Below are 24281 nucleotides of genomic sequence, written 5' to 3'. Positions count from 1 at the left end.
CTGCTGTGTTACACTTATAAGAGAGAAAGTTCTGGTATGTATGCATTTAGATTTAAGTCATAGAAAAAAGGGACACCTATGTAAAAGTCTTGGGCATCTTGACAAAGTTACAACAGCAGAGAGCAGCCAGCAGCACTGAATGGTAAACGTTCCAGCAGGAGCCAATTAATTCCCATCAGCCAGCCTGTGACTCAGATGCAACATGGAAAGGATTTTTTCTAGTAGATATCTCAGCAGTTTATGCTGTCAGACATATCCTTACTGTGTTTATCATCACAATATCTCCTTGATGTTGGACAGTGGTGTTTGCATTTGCAGCTGAGGACCTGAGCATAGCCAGGGGCTTGTCAGAGGTCATCAGAGAAGCCTGTTGCAGAGCAAGGAATTGAACGCCAAGTGGTGCCCTAAACACTGTGCCATCCTCCGTGTTCAGTACCTTCTCTGAGACTGCTCCCTTGTCTTTTACAAAGTCAGGTTGAACTGATGCATTCCATAATAATGACAGCCTCTTGTGACCCTGTGCAAAATACTATGAGAATAGGCTCCTCTTATGATGTTAACTTCAGTTCCAGCTCATGTTTATGATCCTGTGGTCAGATCCTCAGATGGTGAAAACCAGGGTAGCTCCAGACCCAGGAACTGTGATTTTTAGGTCCAAAGCTAGGAACACCTGAAATGCCATCTAGAAAGTCTGTCCTCACCCTCACCACCCCCTCCCCCATTATGGTATATCATATTCTTTATCCCAACATGGAAAGATGCCACAGGAGTTGGCCCATGGAGAGCAGGTGACTGACCTGCTGTAGCTAGACCTTTAGTTAGGCAGGTGTTCAAGTCTGCCCTTGTGCTCCTAGGAGTAGGAATCCTTAAGCCACTGAAATACCCAAAATAAAAATGGTACCTTTTCCATGTAATAACGCAACAATGCCTGTGTGGTATGTTTTAAGTGAACTAGACTAAGCTTTATTTAAACCATAAAAATATCTTAGCAGAAACTTCAGAAACATCCCATTTGAATTACCGCTTTAACTGTAAAAGATCCAGCAATTGAACATTGGCACATACACAACCACACATTTCTGCATATGGTTAAATACCAGTTCTTTTGTAAGATAGAGAGACTGAAGCATAAAGAAGTGAAATGGGCTGCCTGACTTTGCCTGAAAGGTTAGTGGTGGAACTGGGGAACAAGATACCACGGTCTCTATCTCTTTTTCTCTCTCCCTAATGACTTAAAGGCAGAGAAATCAAAGTGGTTTGTGCAGTTTATTGAGTTTGAAGTAGAGATCTCAGCTTGTATGTCAGGCACTCCTTTTCCCCTGCTCTAACCATTAGAATCTGTTGCCTCCCTAGGGTGGATCCCTAAAATATTCTTTTTCTTTTTAACTTATAGAATATGAACATCCAAGTGGAAGATGTAAGAATCCGAGCGGTTCTCGCTACCTACCGCAAGCGCGTGCCAGTCACGGAGGGTTACGTGGAGGTGAAAGAAGGAGGGAGCTGGAAGCAGATCTGTGACAAACACTGGACCACAAAAAATTCCCGAGTCATCTGTGGCATGTTTGGCTTTCCAGGCGAGAAGAAATATAACACCAAGGTCTACAAGTAAGAGCAGAGCTTTTTATAAGTCTCGGTCATGTTTCCTGAACACTCAAGGCCTTGTTCAAACACACCCATTTCAAATTAAATTGAAGACAGGGAGGTGGAAAAACCTCAGTTAACTGCTTCATTCCTTTAGATCAGATTTTGCTTTTGTGTAAACATTTTAAATACCAGGCACTTCCTTGTGTAACTAGGGGTACACGAGGCTTGTTTGATTCCCACCCTTTGGCGAACATTAAGTGTAATATCAACTTAAAACAAGATAAATCTGACATTGGCACAGGGATGGGCTTGATTCAGTAGGCCTCTTCCATTCCTTGCTACTGCATAGTCCTGTGTTGGCTCTCTTTTTTCTTCCTTTCTTTTAATCTTTTGTGGCTCTGGATACTGTGCTATATGTATGTGAGTGTAAGTGCCTGTGTAAATAAATATATGTGATAGTCTGATCCTTGTAGGCCCAAAGTCCATGTAGCTGGTTGCAGGATTGAGGCTAGCATGTGGCATGATGGAAGGTTTAATGAAAGAGAACTGCAACAAAGCCAGTCTGTGTTGTCTCATAGCACAAGAATCCTCATTCCCTCCCTGGCATACAATCCACTTTCTCATATCTATGATGACATATTTACCTGGGGTTTACCAAGCATTTGCCATTTGGCTCTCACCTCGGCTTACCCTCTGTAGATCTGGCCTGCTTGGCTGCCAAGTCACTGCATGGAAGGGTTGTGAGTCAGTTGCTGGTTACCTACATGGGAGCCATCTGCAAGGGGGAAATTTTCCAATAAATCTTCCACTGTTGCCAACACCAGTTCAGCTCCACTGGTCTTGGCAATCCTGCCTACTTGGGTTGCCAGCTGCCTCCACTGTATTAATCACCCTATCACTTAGTCCTGCACTGAGCAGGGGCAAAGGACAGAATGCTTAAAATGTCTGTCCTAGGGCTTCCAAGGTTGTTTCTGGCAGGACAGATTGGGCTTTCAGTGCTGCACTTTGAAATAAGCCTGGAGCACTCAAAATGAGGGAAGTGAATATAGGGACTTGGGGAGACCCCTCATTCTCCTTTTTGGCTTGTGCAGAACAAATCTAGCAGGATGTCTGACATTTGCCCATTGCAAGCTTACACACTGCAGGCTTGTTTTTGTCTCCAGCTAGTGACACACAAGCACTGTTTTCTGTACAGTTTGCTATAAATAAGCTATTTCACATCTGCCTTAGGCTTTTATGCCAATAAGCTTCTTCCCCAGGCTTCTGATTCCAGAAGCCGACCATGGCATAAGCTGCTTGAGGGGAGGATGCAATTCTTAAAGGCATAATTGTGATTGTTTTGCTTGTTCTTTTGTTTCACATGAAGGCTGTTTCTCGAGGTTCTCCTTGGTGTAGACTGGTTGTATCGCATGTTTTTCTTAGTAAGATGATGATCAATGGAAGAGGTCCCTGGGTTGGAAATAGTATAAAGCCACATAGCAGCACCAGCAAAGAAAAGACTCAATTGGACTCTTGTTTTCAGGTTTTGAAGGTGGATGAGCAATGAAGAAATAATTGCTGCCAGACAGTCTTGTGCTTTGCTCTGGGTTACAGTGGCACATGTTTCCAGCCATGTGCATTATCTTGCCCCAGCTGGAGAGAGAGCTTATCTCAGAGGCATTGTTGTGCTCCAGCCCTATCCATTAGAACCACATGGCAAAATAAGCTTGTTCTAATAAGACAAAGTAAATCCTTCCTGCTCTTCATTTATAGATGTCTCCAAGAAGGACCTTTACATTTAATAGCTAGAAATGACTGTATATGTAAAGGCTGGATCGGCAGCGATCCTTTATCCAGCAATAGTGCATAGTGTTGTGGCTCTAGCTACCTAAAGCATCTTTCCATATAATATCTTAGCATGAGGTAAGCTCTGGCTAGCATGGTTTCTCTCTAAGAATTGGGAATTGAATCTTATGTGTGTATTTATAATGTGTTCAGTTATGTATGAGGTATAATATAATGTATGTGGATATGTAAGACATATATACTTATAACTATAGTATATTATTCCACACATATAGAATACATGACACCATATTTTCCTGCATACACCTGCCCCAGAATAAAATACGTACTTTATTTTTAAAAGACGGAAGAATAGATGTGTTTTCCAGCGTTATGTCTTTGTAGAGGGGAGCAGAGCCTAATTTCAGCTGGCTTACCCTTCCTTTCCTGATTTACTAAGGCTGCAACCCTAGCTGCTGCTGAAGACTGGTCTCCATTGATGAATCAATGATTTTGAAAAGAGCTGAAGAGTTTCCAGGCCTGTGAATTAGGAGTAGAGAGGCAAGGAGCAGCTAGCAAAAACCTAAGAAAGGCTGTCTTGATTCTTGAAATATTAAGACCATTAGAAAAACAAAATGATCGTTAACACCCGTGGAGTGAAGAACAATGAGCCAAATTGACTACTTTGGCTGTCTGAATAATAATACCACAACTTCTGCACTGTGGGGCAGGAATTAAAATGGGGTGCTTCTATCCTGGGCAGAAAGTCTACTTCTCTCCTTAATGCATGCATCCCAATTTTATGGGGCTGACATGTATACAAGATTCAGCTTCCAGTGGTTGTCACCTTGTAGCATTGCATTTGTACCCCAAGGTAGAGAGAGCCTGTAAATAAGACACAGAGACTCCTTAAGACAATGAATTAGTGACTGCACTGAATTGGATCAACTCTGCTGCAGGCAGGTTGGGACCAAGTAAAACTCCCAGCCTCCTGTCTTCTGGTCCTGGGTGAAATCTGGTCTGTAGATGTCAAAGATGGTCTCTGTTTCAGTCTCTCTACGGTCCTCCCTTGGAAGCTAGGATGCCAATTGTTTTGTACCATTCTCTTCCAAGGGCTGAGGGTCTGGTGCTATGGCTCACTCCACCCACCTTCTAGTCATGTCACACAGTGGTTTGGGGAAGGGAAGATTCTGCCTTTTACTGATCACTTTGAACAAGCCCTTTTTCCACGTGAGCTTGAAGCCTTGTAACGTTTTTTCATTTTTTAGGCTGTGCTCTGCATAACTTGTAAATACCTATGTTCCAAGAGTGAAACCTTTCACACTGTTGTTGTGCTGCTAGGAAACCAGACTACAGATTCGGTTTCTCATCTGGCTTTGTAATTGCCCTGGCTGGGGGTTGAAAACGCCCCCTCCTAAACTCACAGAAATCCCATTCTCTGCTAACTAGCTTTACAGGCTGAGCTAACTGATATTGGGCTGTTTTTGCATGATGGTGGGAGGTGAAATGATTTGCAGATGGACCCTGCTTAAAAGAAAACAACTTAGTTCATTATCATTTTCCTGCCAAGGATTTTTTTTTATTATTATTAGTATTCCTGAATGTTACTTTTTTCTGCATTTGACAAGGCAATTTATGTAGGAAACATAACAAGTCTTAGCGCATTTTCCATGCTTTTGTTTGTTCTCCAGAGATGTTTATATAAGAGCTTTCATTTAACTCATCCTTCCTCAGAGCTGTGCCCTGGTGGAAAGAGGCAAATAATATTAGTTCCACTTTAGAAAGGCACAAGCTGGGATACATGCAGGTCTGTGGTCTGCTATGCCAGGTCCCTGAAACTTTTGTTGGGGTCAGCAGAAGGTGCTCAGCAGTCCATTTCCTTGTCCAAAAGAGGTAGAGTGAGGCTAGGAGCTGATCACAGGAATTCTTGTCTTGCGTGCATCTTCTCTGCAGCTGGCAGATGTTTTCAACCTTAACATAACCTTTGTTAGGTGATGCATCTGTTAGAATTTATGGAGCACTTAATTGCACCCGTATCTGAACGATGCATTCTCCATGGATTCCAACTGGCAACATAAGGTCTCCTGGGCTTTGGCAGATGGAGATGGATGTGGCTGCTCCTCTGCCTAACTCAATGGGGCTGGAACAGGGAAACTTTCTCACTTACGCAGATGCCTGCCAGGGGGAGTTAGTTAAAGGTGGAAATGCTGTCCATCAGGACACCCAGAAATGGGAGCCTCAAACCTGCTCAGTCCAGCTGTGTGGACGTCAGAGAAGAGAACCACTAATGAATTTTTCTCCTTAATGTAGTTGGATGGGATTAGCTCATCCTTCTGTGACCTCCTGGCACATAGGCCAAGTTAATTGGCTTCAGTTGGTTGTACCAGGGATGAATTTTCCCCAGTGTTTTTGGCTGTATGACACCACTTCATTTTCTGCTCCTGTTTCCTATTAGGATGTCCCTTTTATTTGCTGGTTAAGGCAGATGCCTCTCCCTGCCTGCTTGCAAAATCTGTGCAACTCTTTGCCCACATGTCGTAGGTCTGGAGCTCCCAATGCAAATGCTGTTAATACGCTATATTTTTTTTTTTAGCAAATGTAGGCTGGGAGTAAGAAGATGCTAAAACAACCCACCATAAATATCCCAACAAAGGGCCAAATTGTGATGCCTGCGAGACTGCTGTCAATTTGGAGTGACTTCAATGAAATCAGTTTTGTTCTAGATTTCCCTTAGGATCTCTTACGGAATCGGTTTCCTTGCTTGTGTTCCCAAGTGATCTTTTCACTTTTAGTTGACCAAGGTCACATCTTATTGTCACACTGAAGTCTAAAGGAGTTTTGTACACAATTCTCATGAACTTTTAGTGGGTTAGATGCATTTAATTCCATTAGGCTCTTGCTAAATATCCAAGGATCCATCTCTCAGCCTTTGGGAAAGGGGTGGCCAATGGCCATTAGTACTTCTTTATTTCCCATTAATCTGTTTCCTCACTGTTAGATACACCCTTAGTACTATTGTTTGCTAGAAGGGACCTCCAGGGATCACCAAGCCCAACCCCCTGCTTGAGGCAGGATCCTTCATATCTCCACAGTCTAAACCAGGGGTGGGCAATTATTTTGGGCGGAGGGCCGCTTACTGAGCCTTATCAAGGGCTGCATGACAGGCAGCCAGGGGCAGATAAATATTAATTTTCTAAATAAATAAATAAATATTCTAAATAAATAAATAAATCTTAATTTTCTAAATTTTTTAGGGGCCCTGCGGGCCAGCTAGAATGGCCTGGAGGGCTGCATCTGGCCCAGGGGCCGCATTTTGCCCACCCCTGGTCTAAACTCCGAATAAGACTACTGTCAACCTTGACAAAACACCCTAACCTGCCACAGGAAAAGCAGGAGAAACCATGGCAGCTAACATCCTGCTTCTATGAAATGTTGTCAATAGATGCTCAAGAGATCCCAGGTTAGAGGCCCATGCCCCTGCTACAGAGGAAGGCAAAAAATCCCTTTTAAACTTTTGCAGTTGCCTTCTATGGAGCTGCCATCAGAGTGGAGATGGCTGATGGCGGGAGAGGAGCTGTTTAAAATATCTTGAATTTCACAATTTCAATGAAATTATGAAGTTGTTTTTTGCCTGCTATTCCTTTTTCTTAGTATTTTGTTCTACTTTGAACCTTAATATAAATCTATTTTTTAAATTGGTGCCAGTGAGAATACTAATTTAAATTAATAAAGAACTGGACAGACAAGTCAGCCTCCACTGCTCTGTAGCAATGTACATTGTCCTGGGGGGAATCCTGCTCTAGAGAGGGTGGCACAGTATCCATAAGCTGTTTTAGCCTAGATTTCTCTTTTGTTATGCTGGACACATGCCACCGTGAAGTGGGCTGAGATCTTCCAGTTTCTTTCACATAGACCCACCAAACTGCTGCCAGATGGGGAGTAAAATGTTGAGTCGCTACCCATTTTGTCTGAATTGCGTCTGATAACTGCACAGACAGATTTTAATTTTTTACCAGCTCCCTAAGCTTCAGACTCACTAAGTTTCAGACCCACTCACCCCTTTTTGTCTGTCTTATGAGGCTAATGCTACAATCAATCAAAGTCTTTTTCTGGCACTCCCTCCACCTCCATATGTTTTGCATCGTATCTAATTTTAGGACCACAATGTCTAATTTGCTACTAACACCAGAACAGAGGAACGGGCTCTTGCAAAGTCAGTGCAGGATCACATTTGGCTGTTGGCTTCTCTGTGTTTTAATTTATCCTTTAGTTTTCAGAATCTCTCCTATGGTGGTGCTTGGAAACTTTTTATTGACTGCTTTAACTCAAATGCAGCCCTGGCCTTTTGTATCTGTCTGGAAGATGCTGAATTATTTTCTTCCACTGGCTTATCACCCCTTTACAGCCCATGGGGTTTGCTGGAGATGTTCCAGTTGGGAAACAAGCACTGGAAAAGGCTGCCAATCTTCTCTGCTGCAAATGTGTCATCAAGAGAATTGCTCTTGCTCTCAAAAACTGTCTGCAGGCTTGAGGTTGCTAATACTGCCAGTTTGGAAGGAGATGGAGAGCCCTTACTCTGTCCTAAGTTTGCCTCTTTCTTCCAGGTAATAGGGTAATGCCTGCCAGCACAGCAGCTATGGTAGGGGCTAAATTCTCATAAAGCCTCAAATGGCACCAGCATTATTTGTGTTGAACCAGTGTGCATGTGCAGGAAAACAAAAATCCCTGCATTTTTGCTTTCTACTATTCATAGTTTCATAGTTTTAGGGTCGGAAGGGACCTAATAGATCTTCTAGCCCGACCCCCTGCCAGGGCGGGGAACAACAAAAGAACCCTAAACAAAAAACGGGACTCAAATGAGTCCAGCCAGGTAGGTATCCAGCCTCTTCTTAAAGATCCCCAGGGTAGGGGCCAGCACCACCTCCCTTGGAAGTTGGTTCCAGCTCCTAGCCGCCCTAACTGTGAAGTAGTTTTTTCGGATGTCCAATCTGTACCTCCTCTCCATCAACTTGTGCCCATTACTCCTTGTTATGCCAGCGGGGGCTAGGGGAAACAGCGTCTCCCCCAAACCCTTCTGGTTCCCCCTAGTGAGTTTATAGACGGTCACCAGGTCCCCCCTCAGCCTTCTCTTGTGGAGGCTGAATAGGTTCAGGTCCCGCAGTCTCTCACTGTAGGGTCTGCCCTGTTGTCCCCGGATCATGCGGGTGGCCCTCCTCTGGACCCTCTCCATGTTGTCCATATCCCTCCTGAAATGGGGCGCACAGAACTGGACACAGTACTCCAGCTGCCTGACCAGCGTCGCATAGAGGGGGAGGATCACCTCCCTGGCTCTACTCGAGATGCACCTGTGGATGCACGACAAGGTCCGGTTAGCCCTGCCAACCATGACCTCGCATTGTCGGCCCATGTTCATCTTGGAGTCAATAATGACACCAAGATCCCTTTCCGCCTCCGTGCTCTCAAGTAGGGAGTTCCCCATCGTATAAGTGTGCTGCTGGTTCCTACTACCCAAGTGCAGCACCCTGCACTTGTCCGTATTGAAACACATCCTGTTCCTGTTTGCCCACCCCTGTAACCTATCCAGATCCTTCTGCAATCTCTCTCTCCCTGCTAGCGTGCTCACCTCCCCCCAAATTTTGGTGTCATCAGCGAATTTAAACAGGTTGCTTTCCACCCCAACATCAAGATCGCTGATGAAGAAATTGAACAGCGCAGGCCCCAGGACCGAGCCCTGGGGGACTCCACTACCCACCTCCCCCCAAGTCGAGTATGATCCATCCACCACCACCCTCTGAGTGCGACCCTTCAGCCAATCTGCAATCCATCTGACTGTGTAGGCATCTATGCCACAGTCGCCTAGTTTATTAATTAGGATGGGGTGAGAGACGGTGTCAAAGGCCTTGCTGAAGTCCAGAAAGACTACATCCACCGCGACACCTGCATCCATGGCCTTTGTGACCTGATCATAAAAGGCAATCAGGTTGGTCTGACATGATCTCCCCCTAATAAATCCATGCTGATTGCCCCTGAGCATCATTTCTGATGCCGGCCCGTCACAAATGTGCTCCTTGATGATCTTCTCAAAGAGTTTCCCCAGGATTGAGGTAAGACTGACGGGCCTATAGTTGCCCGGGTCCTCCCTTTTCCCTTTCTTGAAGATGGGGACCACATTAGCTACCTTCCAATCGTCTGGCACCTGGCCCAAGCACCACGATCGCTCGTAGAGCCGTGCCAGGGGCCCTGCAATAACCCCAGCTAGCTCCCTCAGCACCCTGGGGTGGAGAGCATCCGGACCCACTGACTTGAACGCGTCCAGCCCCTCCAGAAGCTCTCTAACCCGGTCCTCCCCAACCTGAGGTCTGAAGGCGATCCCCTCGCGTCCGGCTTCTATCACAGCAGGGAAGTCCCGGTCCCTGCACAAGAAAACGGAGGTGAAGAATTGGTTAAAGAGGTCTGCTTTATCCTCTGACGCAACCACCAGATTGCCCAGCATATCCTGCAGGGGCCCCACATTACCCGGCGCCTTCTTCATCCTCCCAATATATTTGAAAAAGGAGCATCTATGCATTTGCATATATCTTCTGCATGGTTCAGGTAGAGCTGCACAAGTGTGAGACAATGGCCAAGTATGTCCATCCCCTTGCATGGCTAATACTCAAAGGATAGTCCTTTGTTGCTTTTCCCAGCTAGTTGACTACAGGTACATCCAAACCATGACTGGGAAATCATTCTAGTATGAGATAGCAGAAATGAAACCAGCCTTGAATCACGCTAACTCAGGCACCAGAGACAGTGAGGCTGCATCATCAGAGACCAGGCCTGTATCTCCCTGGTCCAAGCAGAGGAAAAAAATATACAACTAAAAGGGATAGTACTGTTTTCTATGTTGGTCTGTATGCTAGAAAATTAGTAATGGTTGTCGGGTTAAGCCAGTACTTTTTTAAATTCACACCATTGTATTTGTCCTGGCAACTTCCTGGAGCAAGAAGTTCCACAGGTCGGCTGTTGAGCAGTGAAAGATTTCCTTTCTCTGCTTTTTAATGGTTTTCACTAACTGTCTTTCTCTGGTGTTTCCTCTTTTTGAAGGCTGCTTGCCAAAAAGAAGAAGCTAAGCTACTGGGGTTACTCCATGGAGTGCACTGGCAATGAGGCTCATATCTCCAGCTGCAAACTGGGCAGCCGTCTCAATGTGGACAATAAAAATAATGTCACCTGTGAGAATGGGATGCCTGCTGTGGTGAGCTGTGTGCCAGGCCGGGCTTTTGCTCCCAGCAGTAATAATGGCTTCCGAAAAGCTTTCAGGCAGGAGGTAAGGAGTACAAATCCCTCTATAAAGGGTTTTGTCTTTTGGGTGGGTAACTCTATAGATCAATCAAAACTCTGCCAAGACTGACACATCTGTACGGTCATATGCACTGAGAATATTATCGGCTTTAGTGGAGCTACTCAATGTATAAAGCCTATGTACCTGAGCAAATCTTTGCAGAAGCCAACCTGTATTCTGTTATAGAAGAGTCTCTATGCAACTCTGTGAATCGCTGCATTCATTCAGGGTAGATTGTGCTATCACTGGAGCTGAAGGAATTTTTTTTTTTAATTTTTGGAATTTCAGTGAAAACTTAACCAGCTTCCAGTTTAATTTCCTCCCAAATAACTTACTTTCCTTTCCCCTAAATCCCTCCCTTCTCCCCCCTTCCCCTCCCCAAACAAAACCCCACCACTGGAGGGCCTTTGAGTATTTTTGACAGAGTTGTTTGTGTTTCCTGCAAATATGGAGACAGGGATGAGTCAGGTCAGTTGAAATGCTTAATTTGTCCTCAAACAAAACTAAGCAAAGCACTAGTTTGAAATAAAAAAATCAAAATGTTTAATTTCAAAGAAACCAAAATGAAAACATTGCCATTTAAAAATAAGATTTTTTTTTGGTGGGGGGTGTCAAACGAACTATTCAAGTGAAAAAAATTACCCAGTTTTATAAGTAACATGACTAATGGGATTGCAAGCAGAGCTAGGAACAGGTTGGAGAGCTAGGTCAGGTTATTTGGGTTCCACTCTCTTGCTTTAACACAAACTCACCCTGCTACCCATATCATCCCTGCTGTCATCCTTTCTGTTTCAGATCTCCCCTTCCGCCACAGATCCACAGTCATTCCAAGGGAAAGGTTGTGGAGCCTCCCTCTGCAGGCTTCCTACTCTTTTTAGCTTGATGGTTGGCTTGGAATGGTGTGGGATTCATTATTAAGTACTGAAGCTGGCAAAGCTAAAAGCAAGTAGTGAGAAAATGCATTTGTCCCATTTTTGTTTGAGTTGTTCTCTTTCAGCCAATTGAGTATTTCCCTGGTTGGTGCTGGGCTTGGTTTTTCATAGCTGTTTAACCTCAGCTGGCTACAGATAATAATGATGGACCATCGGATCTCTTTGCTCCTTTTGTGCCTTCTACTGAAAAATAATACTGATTGACATCAGATATTAGCAGATTCTTTCTTAGTTTTTTGAGAGAGTGTGCTTGCAAAAAGCGCCATATTGATGGCAGCCCTGGAGAATGAAGTCTTGTGTTTTTTATTCCCCAGAACAGGTACAGCACAGATAGCAGCTGTGCAAGTTTTCTCCATGGTACCCTGGTGTTGTGCATCTCCCCTGAGCTAGCACAGTTATAACACCTGTGGATAGTGGCAAGCAAAAAAGGAATTGCAAGCACTTGGGATAGGCCCCAGAATTCAAAATGATCTTGGGGAAATTGGAGAAATAGTCTGAAAGCAAAAAAGAGAAGTGCAAAGTACTGACTTCAGATAGTCTCACATGGCAACTGTCAATACTCTGGATCATGGTGTACACACAAGAGGTCTATGCACCCATCACACCAAGACCTTCAGTGCATACACGAAGGCAAGAGTATGGAAGAGTGGAGGCTGCCCAGGACCCACCATCCCCACCCCCTTAGGCCACCGAAACAGAGTCCAAAGGCCAGAGTGAGCTTCTGCCAGAGAGAAACAGGTTAGAGATGTTGCTGACTGCCTAACAGCTCATCAAGAGTGTGTTTCTGTTAGGGTGATGTTCCTTTGTCTTCAACCAAGGAGTACCCACAAGACAATGGGGGCTAGGGTTTTGAGGAACCCTATATTTGCCTTACTCTGGATGCTGTGGTATTTTATAGCAGCTACTCCACCACAAGTAGCCCCGCCACGTTGCCATGAGGTCCTCCAGTTGGCTGCAGTTTACAGTCATACCCAGGACCTGATATAACTTCAGAGATGCACACACTGCATCTCTGAAGTTAGGAGGGAGCAACTGCTTGGTAGTTTTACAGTAGTTATGATGGTTGAAGGAATGTATGAGAAGCAGGATGTGTTTAAGTATATTTTTATTGGTATCATTTTGCAGTAAAACTGATGCAAGATATTCCTAAATACATCCGCTTCTGGAATAACTGCTTAGGCAGACTATCTAGGTTGTAGCTGTATTGGTCTAGAGGAAAAAGCAGTCGGGGCTCGTGGACAGAGGTGATATCTTTCATTAGACCAACAAGATTTTGTTGGTCTAATAAAAGATATCACCTCTGTCCACGAGCCCTGATTGCTTAGGCAGAAGTACTCCAGAAAAGTATCCGGTGATTATCGTGGTCCATTAACCAAAGAAACCTACAACATGATGCTGTCCCAAAAAAGGCAAATACTATTCCCGGATGTATTAACAAGAGACTTTTATGTAAAGTGCAGGAGGTAATTTTCCTGCTTTATTCAGCACTTTGAGGCATCGAGTGCAGTCCGGTTGTATCCTGGTATATCCAGTTTTGTTTACTAGCCTTAAAAAGCATTGCTATGGCTGCAGAGTAGTGTTGATGTGCCCCCTCTGTAGCTCAGCATCTAGCCACAATAGTATGAAGCGCAACAGAGGCTGCAAATCCCATCCTAGAAACTGGGTAGATAGCCACACTGAGTCCTGTGCTGCTGCTGCTGTTACACTGTTATCAGTATCGGAGCTGGCTGATTTAAATCTAGATGGAATACATCTAATCCATGTTGCGGTTGCTGCAGTGACTGCCATGCCTGCATCCCTTAAGCAATATGCTGACAAATAGGAAAATATTCAAAGGCAAACAGAAAAATAGAGTTAGGAAAATGTGACCTGTTAGGAAAGACTACGGGGAGAATATAATAATTCAAATACGTGAGGTTGTTCGGAAGAGGACGGTGACCAGTTATTCCCCACTTTCATTGGGCTCGGGGCAAGACACAATCTTTCATTTGTAGGAAAGGTTAGATGTAAGGAAAGCTTCTCCAATGATAGCAAAGTACTGGAACAAGATACCTGTGGAGCCTGGAATCTTCTTTTTTAAGAAAGATATTTTTTAAGAAAGACTCGAGACATATTTAACAGGTTTGGTCTTGACCTACTTAATCTTGCCCAAAAGCAGGGAGATGGGACTACGGGATCTCTTGAGGCCCCTTCCTGCCCTACAGTTCTATTGTGGTAGGCTTATTAAAGAAAAAGGACTGTCTCTTATTATGTATCCCTATGTTCCTTGCAAAATTGAGCCTTCATCTTGTGCTGGGGGGCACTACTACAATATACATAATAAACCATGCATAGTTGCAGTGTAGTGCATTTCCCATTCGCTAATTGCATGGCTGAAATCTCATATCTTTGTGCAAGTTTTTGGCCTTCCGAAGTGAAGGGTCCTGTAAACCATTTGAGCCATCCGCATTGCCAAATAATTCTGTAAGCATTCAGTGTAGGCTTTGGATGGCCTTCAGGTGACCCCAGCCTGGAAGGATTGGATGTATATCCAACTTTAAACAGTCTTAAGTTCTTTGGTCTCGGGGCTCTCACAAATCATTCAGTGTTCACATATTTATGGCATGCTTTCCATAGCAGTAGGTCCCCCTCCAGGGGTAACAGCAGCAGCTACTCTCTCTAGAAGGTAATGGGCAGGACTGGAAAACTTTTCAGTGAGCTCAGTAACAAGCACTGAATGTGAAAAATAAATGTTATCCTGGTCTGGACTTGAAACTGTCACCCAGACATGAAGGGCTCTGCCTTCTGTTCCCTGAGTTATTACACCTTGGCTGAATCTGTCTCAAAGGGCTGGATTGAAAATGGGATGTAATTTTCATGAAAACCTCATCCTTTTTCTTCAAAATGTCAAATGTTGATGGAAAATACTGTTGGAATTGATACTTTAAAATGATTACCAGCTGTACAGCTGATCAAATAAACCAGAGTACTTATTTGGGCCAAACTTGCCTAACTTTTGAGAGTCTTACAACTGTTAACATGTTTACCCTCTCAGTTGCTTGACTTGTTTTTCACTGACATTTTAAATCAAAAGGTTCATTACAGTTCTGACAAGTGTAGACCACACAGCCTTTCTAGGTTCTTGGATACCCCTAACACTATAGAACCTGGGCAATTGACAAGTGGAAATCCCCAGAACAACCCTGTGAGAAGATAGGGAAATATTATTAATCACCATTTTGCAGATGGGAAAACTGAGGCACAAAGTGTATAAGCAGCTGGCCTGTGGTCATACAGAGTGTTTGTGGGAATGCCAGTAATAAAGCCTATACCTTTTGACTCCCAGGGTAGCCCCTTGACCATGAGACTGTCCTTCATTCTTTCCTGGTCATTTATCTGCATATGGTAATTCTTCAGTCTTATAATCTCTTGGTAGTCGTGGCTGGGAGCTGAACTCTGTAGGCCAACTTGCAGTTACCATTTTAAAGACACAATAACTTGATTGATGATGTGTCATCTTGGCCAACTTTTACTGTGTGGCTTTTTAAAATTTCTGCCAACCTTTTTTTTTTTTTTGTACTACATGCTGTAATTTTGTTGGGTTTTATCATCTATTAAGTGAAATATTTATGGTCTGCTTAAAAAAAATGCTTAACAGCATAAATGGCTGAGAAACCTATCAGATAGTGATAGAATTCAGCCTGGAATATTGCATAGGGCGCAGTGTCTGTTTTCATGAGATTGCCATGACTTGAAACAAATGTACTTTTAGGGAATCAATACATTTTCCTTCTGTAAAGGTAAGGTAGATGAGATACTGTGTGCTTTCTATATAATATAAGATAATTTGCAAGCCTGCCTTCAAAGTTCTCCAAGATTCTTACTGGAAAGACCTTCATTAATGTCTTTGCCACATCTTGACAAAGTGAGCTTTGCCACACCGCGTGATAGGTAGGACTGATTATTTCTCTTGTTGAGATGTGGACCTTCTGAGTTCATCATAGCCTGCCTTAAGTAGGGGCACTTATTAAAAAACAGTTCAATCACAGATAAACAGACTTCCACTCAGCTTGAGTTCCAGCTCTCTTTCCTATCTACCCCATTTCCCACGGTCTGGAAATCTACACAGCAAAGCAGAGACCTCTAGTGGCTTACTGATATGCAGCAATAAAAATCTGATGAAATTGGTTGTTTCCTATGAAAGCTCATGCTTCTGTGAACCACGTAGTCTCTAAGGTACCACCCTGCCCTACCTTCTGCCACCCATCATGTAGGGAATCTTCCTCATTTTTATAAGTATGAAGAGAAAAACTGGATTTTATTATGTTCCAATCATAGGGCATAACTCATGTGGCCCTTGCTTCAGGGAGAGATTCAGGGCTCTTGCGGATTAAAAGAAGATGTCGATTAAAATGACAAAGTTTAAAGACCTGATCAGCTGATCAGCTGGGATCAGTGTTCTGGAATTGTCTGTTATCTTGCTACTCCTAAAAAGCGGTATTTATTCTGCTTCTAATAGTTACACAATCTGTACTTTTTCAATAGGGAGGGTTTCTTTAATCATACGGGAAGGTCTGTACAGGACGTACTTGGACGACAGGATGGAATCTAGTTTATGTTTAACACATTTCCTATAGCTCTTATGAAAGTTGATGTTCGTGTTGGCATTTGGGACCTAGTGTTCTTATCCAAATAGGAACATCGGGTCAAATCCCAAGCTGGTGCAAACTGGGGACTTCAATGCTAGTTTGCACCACTTAACAATTTGGCCCTTCATCATGCTGATATACTGGAGGGCTGTGCCTTTTCATTTTGCTCTAAGACCTCCTTGTGTCTGCAACCTACAGACCAAGCCCTGCCCTGGCTGGCACAGTGTAAACAGTACCTCGTGTCCTGTCTGCCGCAGGAATCCTGGCAGGCAGGGCAGGATTCCACAGGGAGGCCCCGTGCCCTGCCCACAAGACGCTCTTTGCTGCTTTTCCGGACCAGGGCAACGTGCTCACATGCACGCTGCTGTTGGCAGGCAACGTGTTAGCTGGCTGCAGGGATGAGACTGAACACCCAAGCCTCAAAGGGACTGTGGCCCGAGGGTTGGTTTGTAAGCCATCCAGCTCATTCCTGTGTGCCATGACACTCCTGCCTCCTTGCTGCTTGTTCCCGGGGAAGGGGAAGGCTCTCTCCACATCTTTGCTTCCAAACCTATGGAGCAGAATAGTAGCAAGTAAGACTTGAGCATATCTTGTACCCTATTCCTCCCTCTCAGCCATGTATAGGAATGGGAGAACTCCATATGCAGAAAAAATCAGTGGGCAAGGGGCACTTATCTCATTAAGGCAGCTCTTCTTATTAAGGTGGCTCTTCATGGCCCACATCTTCAGATGTGACTAGTTCTTGTAATTATCTTGCTCCTTCTGGACCACTTTGGGAGTATCTCATGATATTTGCTTCTGAAAATTTGGGCTCACGGCCAAGCTTATGAGTAGCTTGGTAAGGCTCGGGTCTTTACCAAGCAGAAACTGAATAGAAGGTGGTGGCTACCTGTACCATGCTCATTCATAAAAAGTGACATTACACCTGTTTTTTTTCTTCCTTACAGCAGCCCTTGGTCAGGCTGAGAGGTGGGGCCAATACTGGAGAAGGAAGAGTTGAAGTGCTGAAAAATGGGGAATGGGGAACTATTTGTGATGATAACTGGAACCTGATTTCAGCCAGTGTGGTCTGCCGAGAGCTGGGCTTTGGGAGTGCCAAGGAAGCTATCACAGGTGCAAAGCTTGGGCAAGGTAAGAAGGATGAGAATGCAGTGGGCCAGCAATGCTGACTGCCATTGGAGAACTCTCCATTGAGATGAACAGGGAAGTTTTTTCCAAACTTGGGTAGTCCCATGACCTAGAATCAGATGCTGAGAGATGCTGAGGTCCCCAGTTTCACTTGGAGGCCTAAGCAACAAGGTTCACTGGAAGTCGGTGGGAATTGTAGTTAGACCTGGATAGAAACGGGACTCTTCATTCCATAGGAGATTCCACAATTTTAAAAAGTTGGGTTCCAATTTGGAATAAGAAGCTGAAACTTCCTGTATGTAGAACTAAAATTCTGGGACTGTTTCCTTTGGAATGGTAGGACTGTTTCAATTTTGGTAAGATACAATTGTCTTTTATTTTATTAAAATATTTTAATATTTTTGCATTCTGTTTTCTGATACATATGCCATATCAAAGTGAAAACAAATGTTTTTACCTTTTTTGTGAATAGCAGAAAAGTAATTGTATAGACTAAAATTATTGGATTGTTATTTTGTTGGATTTGTAGGTTCATAAATATTTAGATACTTGTACAAACATTCAATCCATTTCTTAATAGCATAGGATTGTTATTGATACTAATGCCTTATCCATACAACTGGAAATGACAGCAGCTACAATAGTATTGGGGGTGGAGAGGTTTCCTTCTTCTACACTTAGCATTCATCTGCTAGCTTTTAAAAAGACAAGCATAGGAAGCAACAGTTCAATAAGTCTTAAATGTGGGAAAGTTGGACTTCCCTATCTTTGTGTAAGCAGGGAGCCAAACTAAACGGTATGGCCTTACATATATTCAGAGATTTAAAGGGCAAAAGGTGTTACTATGATGAGAGAGTGGGATCTGCTTTGTAAGGTAGGTGGAGATATTTCGAAGTAGTGCCCAGCGGTGGGGAGGACTTTATTCTTCTGTAACTGAGACTGCTGACCCGGTAGCTTCTGATTGAACAAGACCACATGATTTAGGAAGAGATAAAATCTTTGTTTAAGGATATCTGTGAATGTTGAATTTACCCCTTCCCTTAGACTGTCATTTCAACAATTATTGACTCATTGTTAAATAATGAAAAAACTTAAGAAAAATTCCAGGATGGATATCTTATTGCAGTTTGGTACTAAAGATGGGCTTAAATTCAGCTCTGGAGTCTTGATTCAGCTCATTATAAGTCTAGGGATCATTTGTACAGATCCAGACCAGATTTGGGTTAGGATTTCCTGAGCCTGGGACTCATTTGGATCTCAGACTTTGGTAAAAGGTATCAGTTAGTTCTCTAGATTTGAGATTCTGTCCCAAACCTGCCTTTAAAATCTTTGCTCCTATATGCATAGCATAAAACCTAACTGAAATCTGCCAAACCAAAGCCACATGCTGTAAAACTAAACAAATAGGTGAAACTCCTCCAGGCCATTGTGGTTTGGTGAAGGGAAGGGAAAATTAATTACATGTGTAAAAAATAATGGAGTAGTCCAGAATAAGAAAACCTTTAGATGTGCCCTTATGGTCCCATACTGCCAAGGAGTCTTGTGGTAGGAATCAGAGCGCTGCCAATATAGTGTTTAAGGCCTTTAAAAAGGAACTTTATTATCCTGCAAAAATTGTTCCTGCCACGTGACCAGAGAAAACATGTCGCTTCCCAAACGTGGAAACTTTTAGCAGTGGCTGCTCATTCCCAGTTACATTCTTTCCTTTTTCTTTGAATGCTGAACATCAAGTTCCCAAGCTTTTGAAATGTGTCTCTAGGGTCATTAAAACTTGTTTAGTTCCATTTATAGAAATTGATCTCTGCTACTGGCGTGTGAAAAAGGCTCTTATGGTTCAAACAGGAATCCAAATTCATATTGCAGAATATTTAGGCGGTAAGATTCTCTTAATCCCATAGGGCACAATGGACCTTAACTCTGCTGTCTTTGCCTTCCAACTGGAGTACTTATGCTGCACCTTTCACAATTAACTATCAGCATATTTATCCATTTACATGGATTTAAAGAGATGGGCAAGCACACTTCTCCTGGGCTTGGTGTTTTAGCCCATGAATTATATTGTATAATGTACTGTAAAGGATGCAATTAAAATGTTTAATTGTGTTCTATGCCATCTGGAAGTCCTGACCAAGGCTGAGGTACTAGCTCTGTTAGTTGTCATATGTATAATAATAGGAGAGCTCCTATCCTACAGAGTTCTCGGTCTGATTAAGCATGACAAAGGAAGGATGTCATTTTACAGATGAGCCATTAAAGCACAGATTAAATGATTTTTGCCCATGGTCACAGAGGGAGCCTGTTGCACATCAGAGAAGAGAGTTGAGGCCATGCGAGTCCCAGGCCAGTATTTTAATATGTCCATCAAATCTTTAACAGCTCTCAGCCCACTTTATTCCACAAAACCTATGGGAAAATATATCTGTAGAACTTAAAAAGATATGCTGAATGGCTCACCAGGGCCCAAGTCTTGTACCTTTTGCTCACGTTAATCGTTCCACTGAATTTAAATGAGATTACCCATGGGAGTCAGGTTTACAGGATAGTGCAAATGCATATGGACTGAAGTCATTCCCTTCACAGGAAATGAAGGAAAAGTGCAACAACACTGCTACTAATTTGATCAGATAATTTCAGTGCAGACAGCAGGGCAATATAGTGACATTCCAGTGCTGGGAGGACAGTCTTAATGACAGGCAGAGTCAGCAAAGAGACTTGATGGAGGAGGACAAAATGCATCGGAGCTATGTACATCAAAGAACCAGGTCCCTGCTCTCTTTCCTATTAATTTATGGGTTTGATGCTTTGGGTCCTTAGTCCTTTTTCTGTATCCACCCAGCATTCCTTGTGCATCATCCTGCAGTTCTGGGCAGAATCAATCTTTACCCACTATTTGAGCTATCTGGCAGAGGGCAAAATTACTGGGTCAGTTTTTGTCCCTCTAGATGGAGACCACAAGTGAGATTTTTATTATGAGAGAAAAGTTAAAAACCAAATGGGGTGTGAATTCCCCTTGATCTCTATTGTTGTTCTTCAATTTTTAATTAAAAATGAAGAAAACTCCCCTTGATTTCTCTGGGACTGCTGACCAGGCTGTTGGCTTCAGTGGGAGTTATAGGTGAGTCATGATTTCTGGAACCTAGAACAGTAGGAGTCTGAGAGAGAAATGTCCTGTTGGATTATCCAGCCCTTCTGTTTGTTCATTCAAACCATCACCTTCCTAGTACAGAAGTATAGCCTGGGCACAGAAGTGCGTCTCAGTGGTGTTACTTTTAAATGCCTTGTCCAGCCTGCCCTGGAGCTCATGCCAGCCATGCTGCTTTTCCTGTGAGAAGGGGGCTCTGAAAGGGTGGCACACACCAGTGTTCTCCTTATATAATTTGATGTACACAAAATGCCTCAGTCCAATGAAAATATTACAGATGGGAGAGGGGAAATTTGCAGTTTCCATTATAATTAGGACCATTCTGGAGTGCTCTGTTTAGGAAAAAAAACAGTTCCACTTACGAAACACAGCAAATGTCATGCGTCTCCTGGCTCAGAGGCCTTGTGACATGCACCAAAAAGGATGTTTCTGTTTGGCAAACGTACCCTCTACCCCATGGACAGTGTTAGTCAAATGCCCTCGGAAACATTGAGACAAAAAGGCAGAATTAGGTGGGGAGCAGTGGAAGAGAGAGGTAAGTCAGCAGTGCCATCAGGAAGACACTAATTAGAACAATTGCTCTTGTTCTTTTGACATTTAGCTCAGATTGTACCTGATTCTTTCGCAAACCTGAGGAATGGCATTTTGTGCCCGAAAGCTTGTCTGACTTCTCTCCCAACTATAGAGCTGGTCTGATGAAAAGATATTTTTAAATGAATCTTACTACTTCTTTTTTTTTAATGGACCATCACAACTACAATGTTGCTACTTGACCTGTTTGACAGAGGCCAGAACAATTGCATTAATTTTGCCCTCTCTGAATGTTCTCTGAATATAGATTACAAGAAAGATTTTTTTTTTTTAGTATGACAGAGCAGTAAAAGTGAGTACAGGAATAGTTCATCCTGCCTCTGCACAGGGAATTGGACTAAGTGGTCCTTGAGGTCCCTTCCAAACCTCTGATTTTAGGATAATGTTCTGTGAAAAGCAGATTCCCTCTTGGTTTTCAGTGTTAATGTCCTCTAAATAAATCTTATGCCTAGCTTAGTCTGAGGGCAATATCAAGGTCCAAGTATCAAGGAAGGTCCAAATATCAAGGAAGAGAAACATCAGGTCCATCAGGTATGGTCTGGGTGATGTGATTGCTCCTTTCTATCCCTATGAATTAAGGAAGGAAGCAGTGAATAAAAATGTTCTTCAGAACTGGACTGTGGAGCCCCTGTGTACTTTGCCCTCTCTTGAATCTGCAGAAGTCTGACCATGTGGCACATTCTTCAGGCTGATTGTTTAGACTGTAGCTAACAAACAGCTGTGCACATCTGGGCCCCTAGTTCTCCAGCCTCTGCTTGCTGGCTGTCAGTCAGATTCAATAGGAGTTTTCAAAAAAAAGAAAAAAAAAAGGGGTGGGGTCATACCCACTGAAAAGGGTCCTATTACTGTTAAACCAACTATCATCTGCTGCCTTCCTTCCTCAGCTGTTTCTTCTGAGGTGGAGGTTAAAAAGAGAAAATACATATATTTCTTTGTTGAGGACTACACAAAGATGGTTTTGTGGCTGAGGGTCTGAGGCTTGGAAGATCAGGTTCTGTCCCTGGCTCTGCCATTGACTTCCTGTGTCACCTTGGGCAAGTCATTTAAATTCTCAGTACCTCCGTTTCTTGGGTGTACAGTGAGAAGATGAGATTCTACTTCCTCCTTGTCTATATGAAAGGTGAACCCTTCGGGGCATGAACTATTTCTTATGATGTGTATGGGGAGCACAATGGGGCCTCAATCTCGCACAGGGTCTCTAGCCCCATAATATCGGGGACTAAAAAATCAGCTGCATGTGTCAATATTGGTAATAAACATATTGCTCTTGTCATTCACCTGCCTGCCATTAGGTGTTTGCAGCACAGTTTTCTGTCCTTCCAAGGACAGAACCAGAAATAGATTCGACTGCCTCTCTGCAGCAGCTGCTATGTGCCATACATGTCAAAAAGGAAATGACACTGTAATGTTTGCGCGTTGATATTTCTGCTTCTTCTAACTTGCGGAAAGGGCTGACTAGGTACGTGTGGGAGGGGGGCGGTAATTTTACATTTTGTAACTGTGGGCAGACTTCTCATCCTTTTGGAAAACTCATTTCTGGGCAGTGCCTTCTATTTCCATTGTCCTGCAAAAACTGGCTACTTACCAGGAATCAGCAGCTGGATGTCAGGTTGACATAGTCATCAGTGTGGTGCAGTTAAATTATCCATCTGCAAAACATGCCACGTCACGAGTCTAGAACGAAATAAAGTGTTTAGAGCAAAGGGGTTGAGGGGGATTCAGGATCTGGCAAATCGGGAGCAAGGAGCCAGCAGGCAGAAATCAGGATAAAGAATGAAGCCTGAACGAGCTGATAAAAGCCAGGAAGCTGCTAACCGATGCAAGTATCCCAACTGCCCCCATGTGTGTTGTGCTTGCACTTTTCTGCACTTTTCTGTTGAATAGTAATATGGCATTACTGGGTGGAAGTTACAGCCCTATTGGATCAAACTGTTGATTACTTGCAAGCATTTCAGTGTTGCAAGTCAGGCGTGAGCTATTTCAACAGGCATCTATTACTGTGCTGAGGCAATGTGGGGACTGCTGCTGTAGCTGTCTCTCAAGGTAGTTCTTTGGTATCAACCAATGTTCCCATTCTTGGATCCTTATTAATGTCAGTTTTCTTGGACTCCTCAATGGCACACCTGTATTTGAGATTACTTATTTGCTTGGGTTTTTATAAATCCCTGCATAATTTGTCCTACTGTTCTGGAAAATAGATATACATGTTGCCATTTCAAACATCGGGGCTTGATCAAGTGCAGGTTCCTGTTGTATAACCCTGCCAGAAAAATGGGTCATAATTTAAAAAATTCTCTGGCTGAAGTCTGTAGATTGCAGAGCAATGGAAACTTGGCTTTTCCTTTATTTTTGGCCCATTTGAAAAAAAAAAGTAGACTACTGAAAATAATTTCTGAAGACTGAAGACAAGCTGTGAGTTGGCCTTAGAAGAAATGACATAGATTCTCCCAAGAATAGTGTGTTGGAATCTGGATGCTGTTGTGTCTTACAATATAATGTTTTATTGCTGTTAGGCGCACTCACCTTGGGAATAATGTGGGGGAATAATGACTACACATTTATTTCTCTTGAAGGGATCGGTCCTATTCACCTAAATGAAATAGCATGTACAGGGTCAGAAAAATCCATCACGGACTGCAAGTTCAATACAGAGTCGCTGCGTTGTAATCATGAGGAAGATGCTGCTGTAAGGTGCAACATTCCAGCCATGGGTTTCCAGAATCAGGTGAGAAGTCAAATTCTCTGGATAAAAAAGCATAGCAAGCTTAGTGACTTCTCTTTCCAGGTGCTTACAAGGCTTGTTAAAACATCTAATTGACTGTGGGAATAGTAACTCAAAGGAAGTGGTAGAATCTCTGTCATTATTGAGCATTGAAAAGAAGACTGGAGAAAACACTGTAAAATACATAGTTGAAAATTGTCCTGGGCTGACCGTAAAATACCTCTTAAAAATCTGACACCTAAGGCCTGAGACTCCTAAATGTCAAGGTCAGTTGGAGATAAAAGCCAAGTGCCCAGGTCACTTCTGAAAATGTGACTTGGGAGATGACCAAATAGGTTTTTCTGTTAAGCAGAGCAGCCTCTTCAGCTTTGCAGTGGCTTTATAAATCTACTATAGAAATAAAACCATCATTGCTTAAGCATTAACTTCCTCACCCTGGAAGTCTGCATGAGTGGAACATGCACAT

The 24281-nt window shown here is 43.3% G+C and overlaps 1 protein-coding gene across 3 annotated transcripts in view; it reads left to right on the top strand.

Annotated features, from left to right (window-relative positions):
- LOXL2 (lysyl oxidase like 2) overlaps positions 1 to 24281 on the top strand; it is a 50265-nt gene that overhangs the window by 2395 nt on the left and 23589 nt on the right. For 2 of the 3 annotated variants that reach the window (XR_003095304.1, XM_006028919.3), the window contains exons 2-5: positions 1394 to 1605; positions 10435 to 10657; positions 17180 to 17363; positions 23667 to 23818. Coding sequence is in view for 2 of the 3 variants with exons in the window: in XM_006028919.3 (XP_006028981.2) it covers positions 1394 to 1605; positions 10435 to 10657; positions 17180 to 17363; positions 23667 to 23818 (771 nt within the window). In the remaining variant the exon portion in view is untranslated. Of the gene's footprint in view, positions 1 to 1393; positions 1606 to 10434; positions 10658 to 17179; positions 17364 to 22162; positions 22913 to 23666; positions 23819 to 24281 lie in introns of those variants that run through there. The other variant, XM_025210337.1, reaches the window with a different exon arrangement.

Source organism: Alligator sinensis, unplaced genomic scaffold (genome assembly GCF_000455745.1).
Source record: "Alligator sinensis unplaced genomic scaffold, ASM45574v1 scaffold722_1, whole genome shotgun sequence".
NCBI classification, from domain to species: Eukaryota; Metazoa; Chordata; order Crocodylia; family Alligatoridae; genus Alligator; species Alligator sinensis.
Note: the sequence above shows the minus strand (reverse complement) of the source record. Positions and strands in the feature narration are given on the sequence as shown.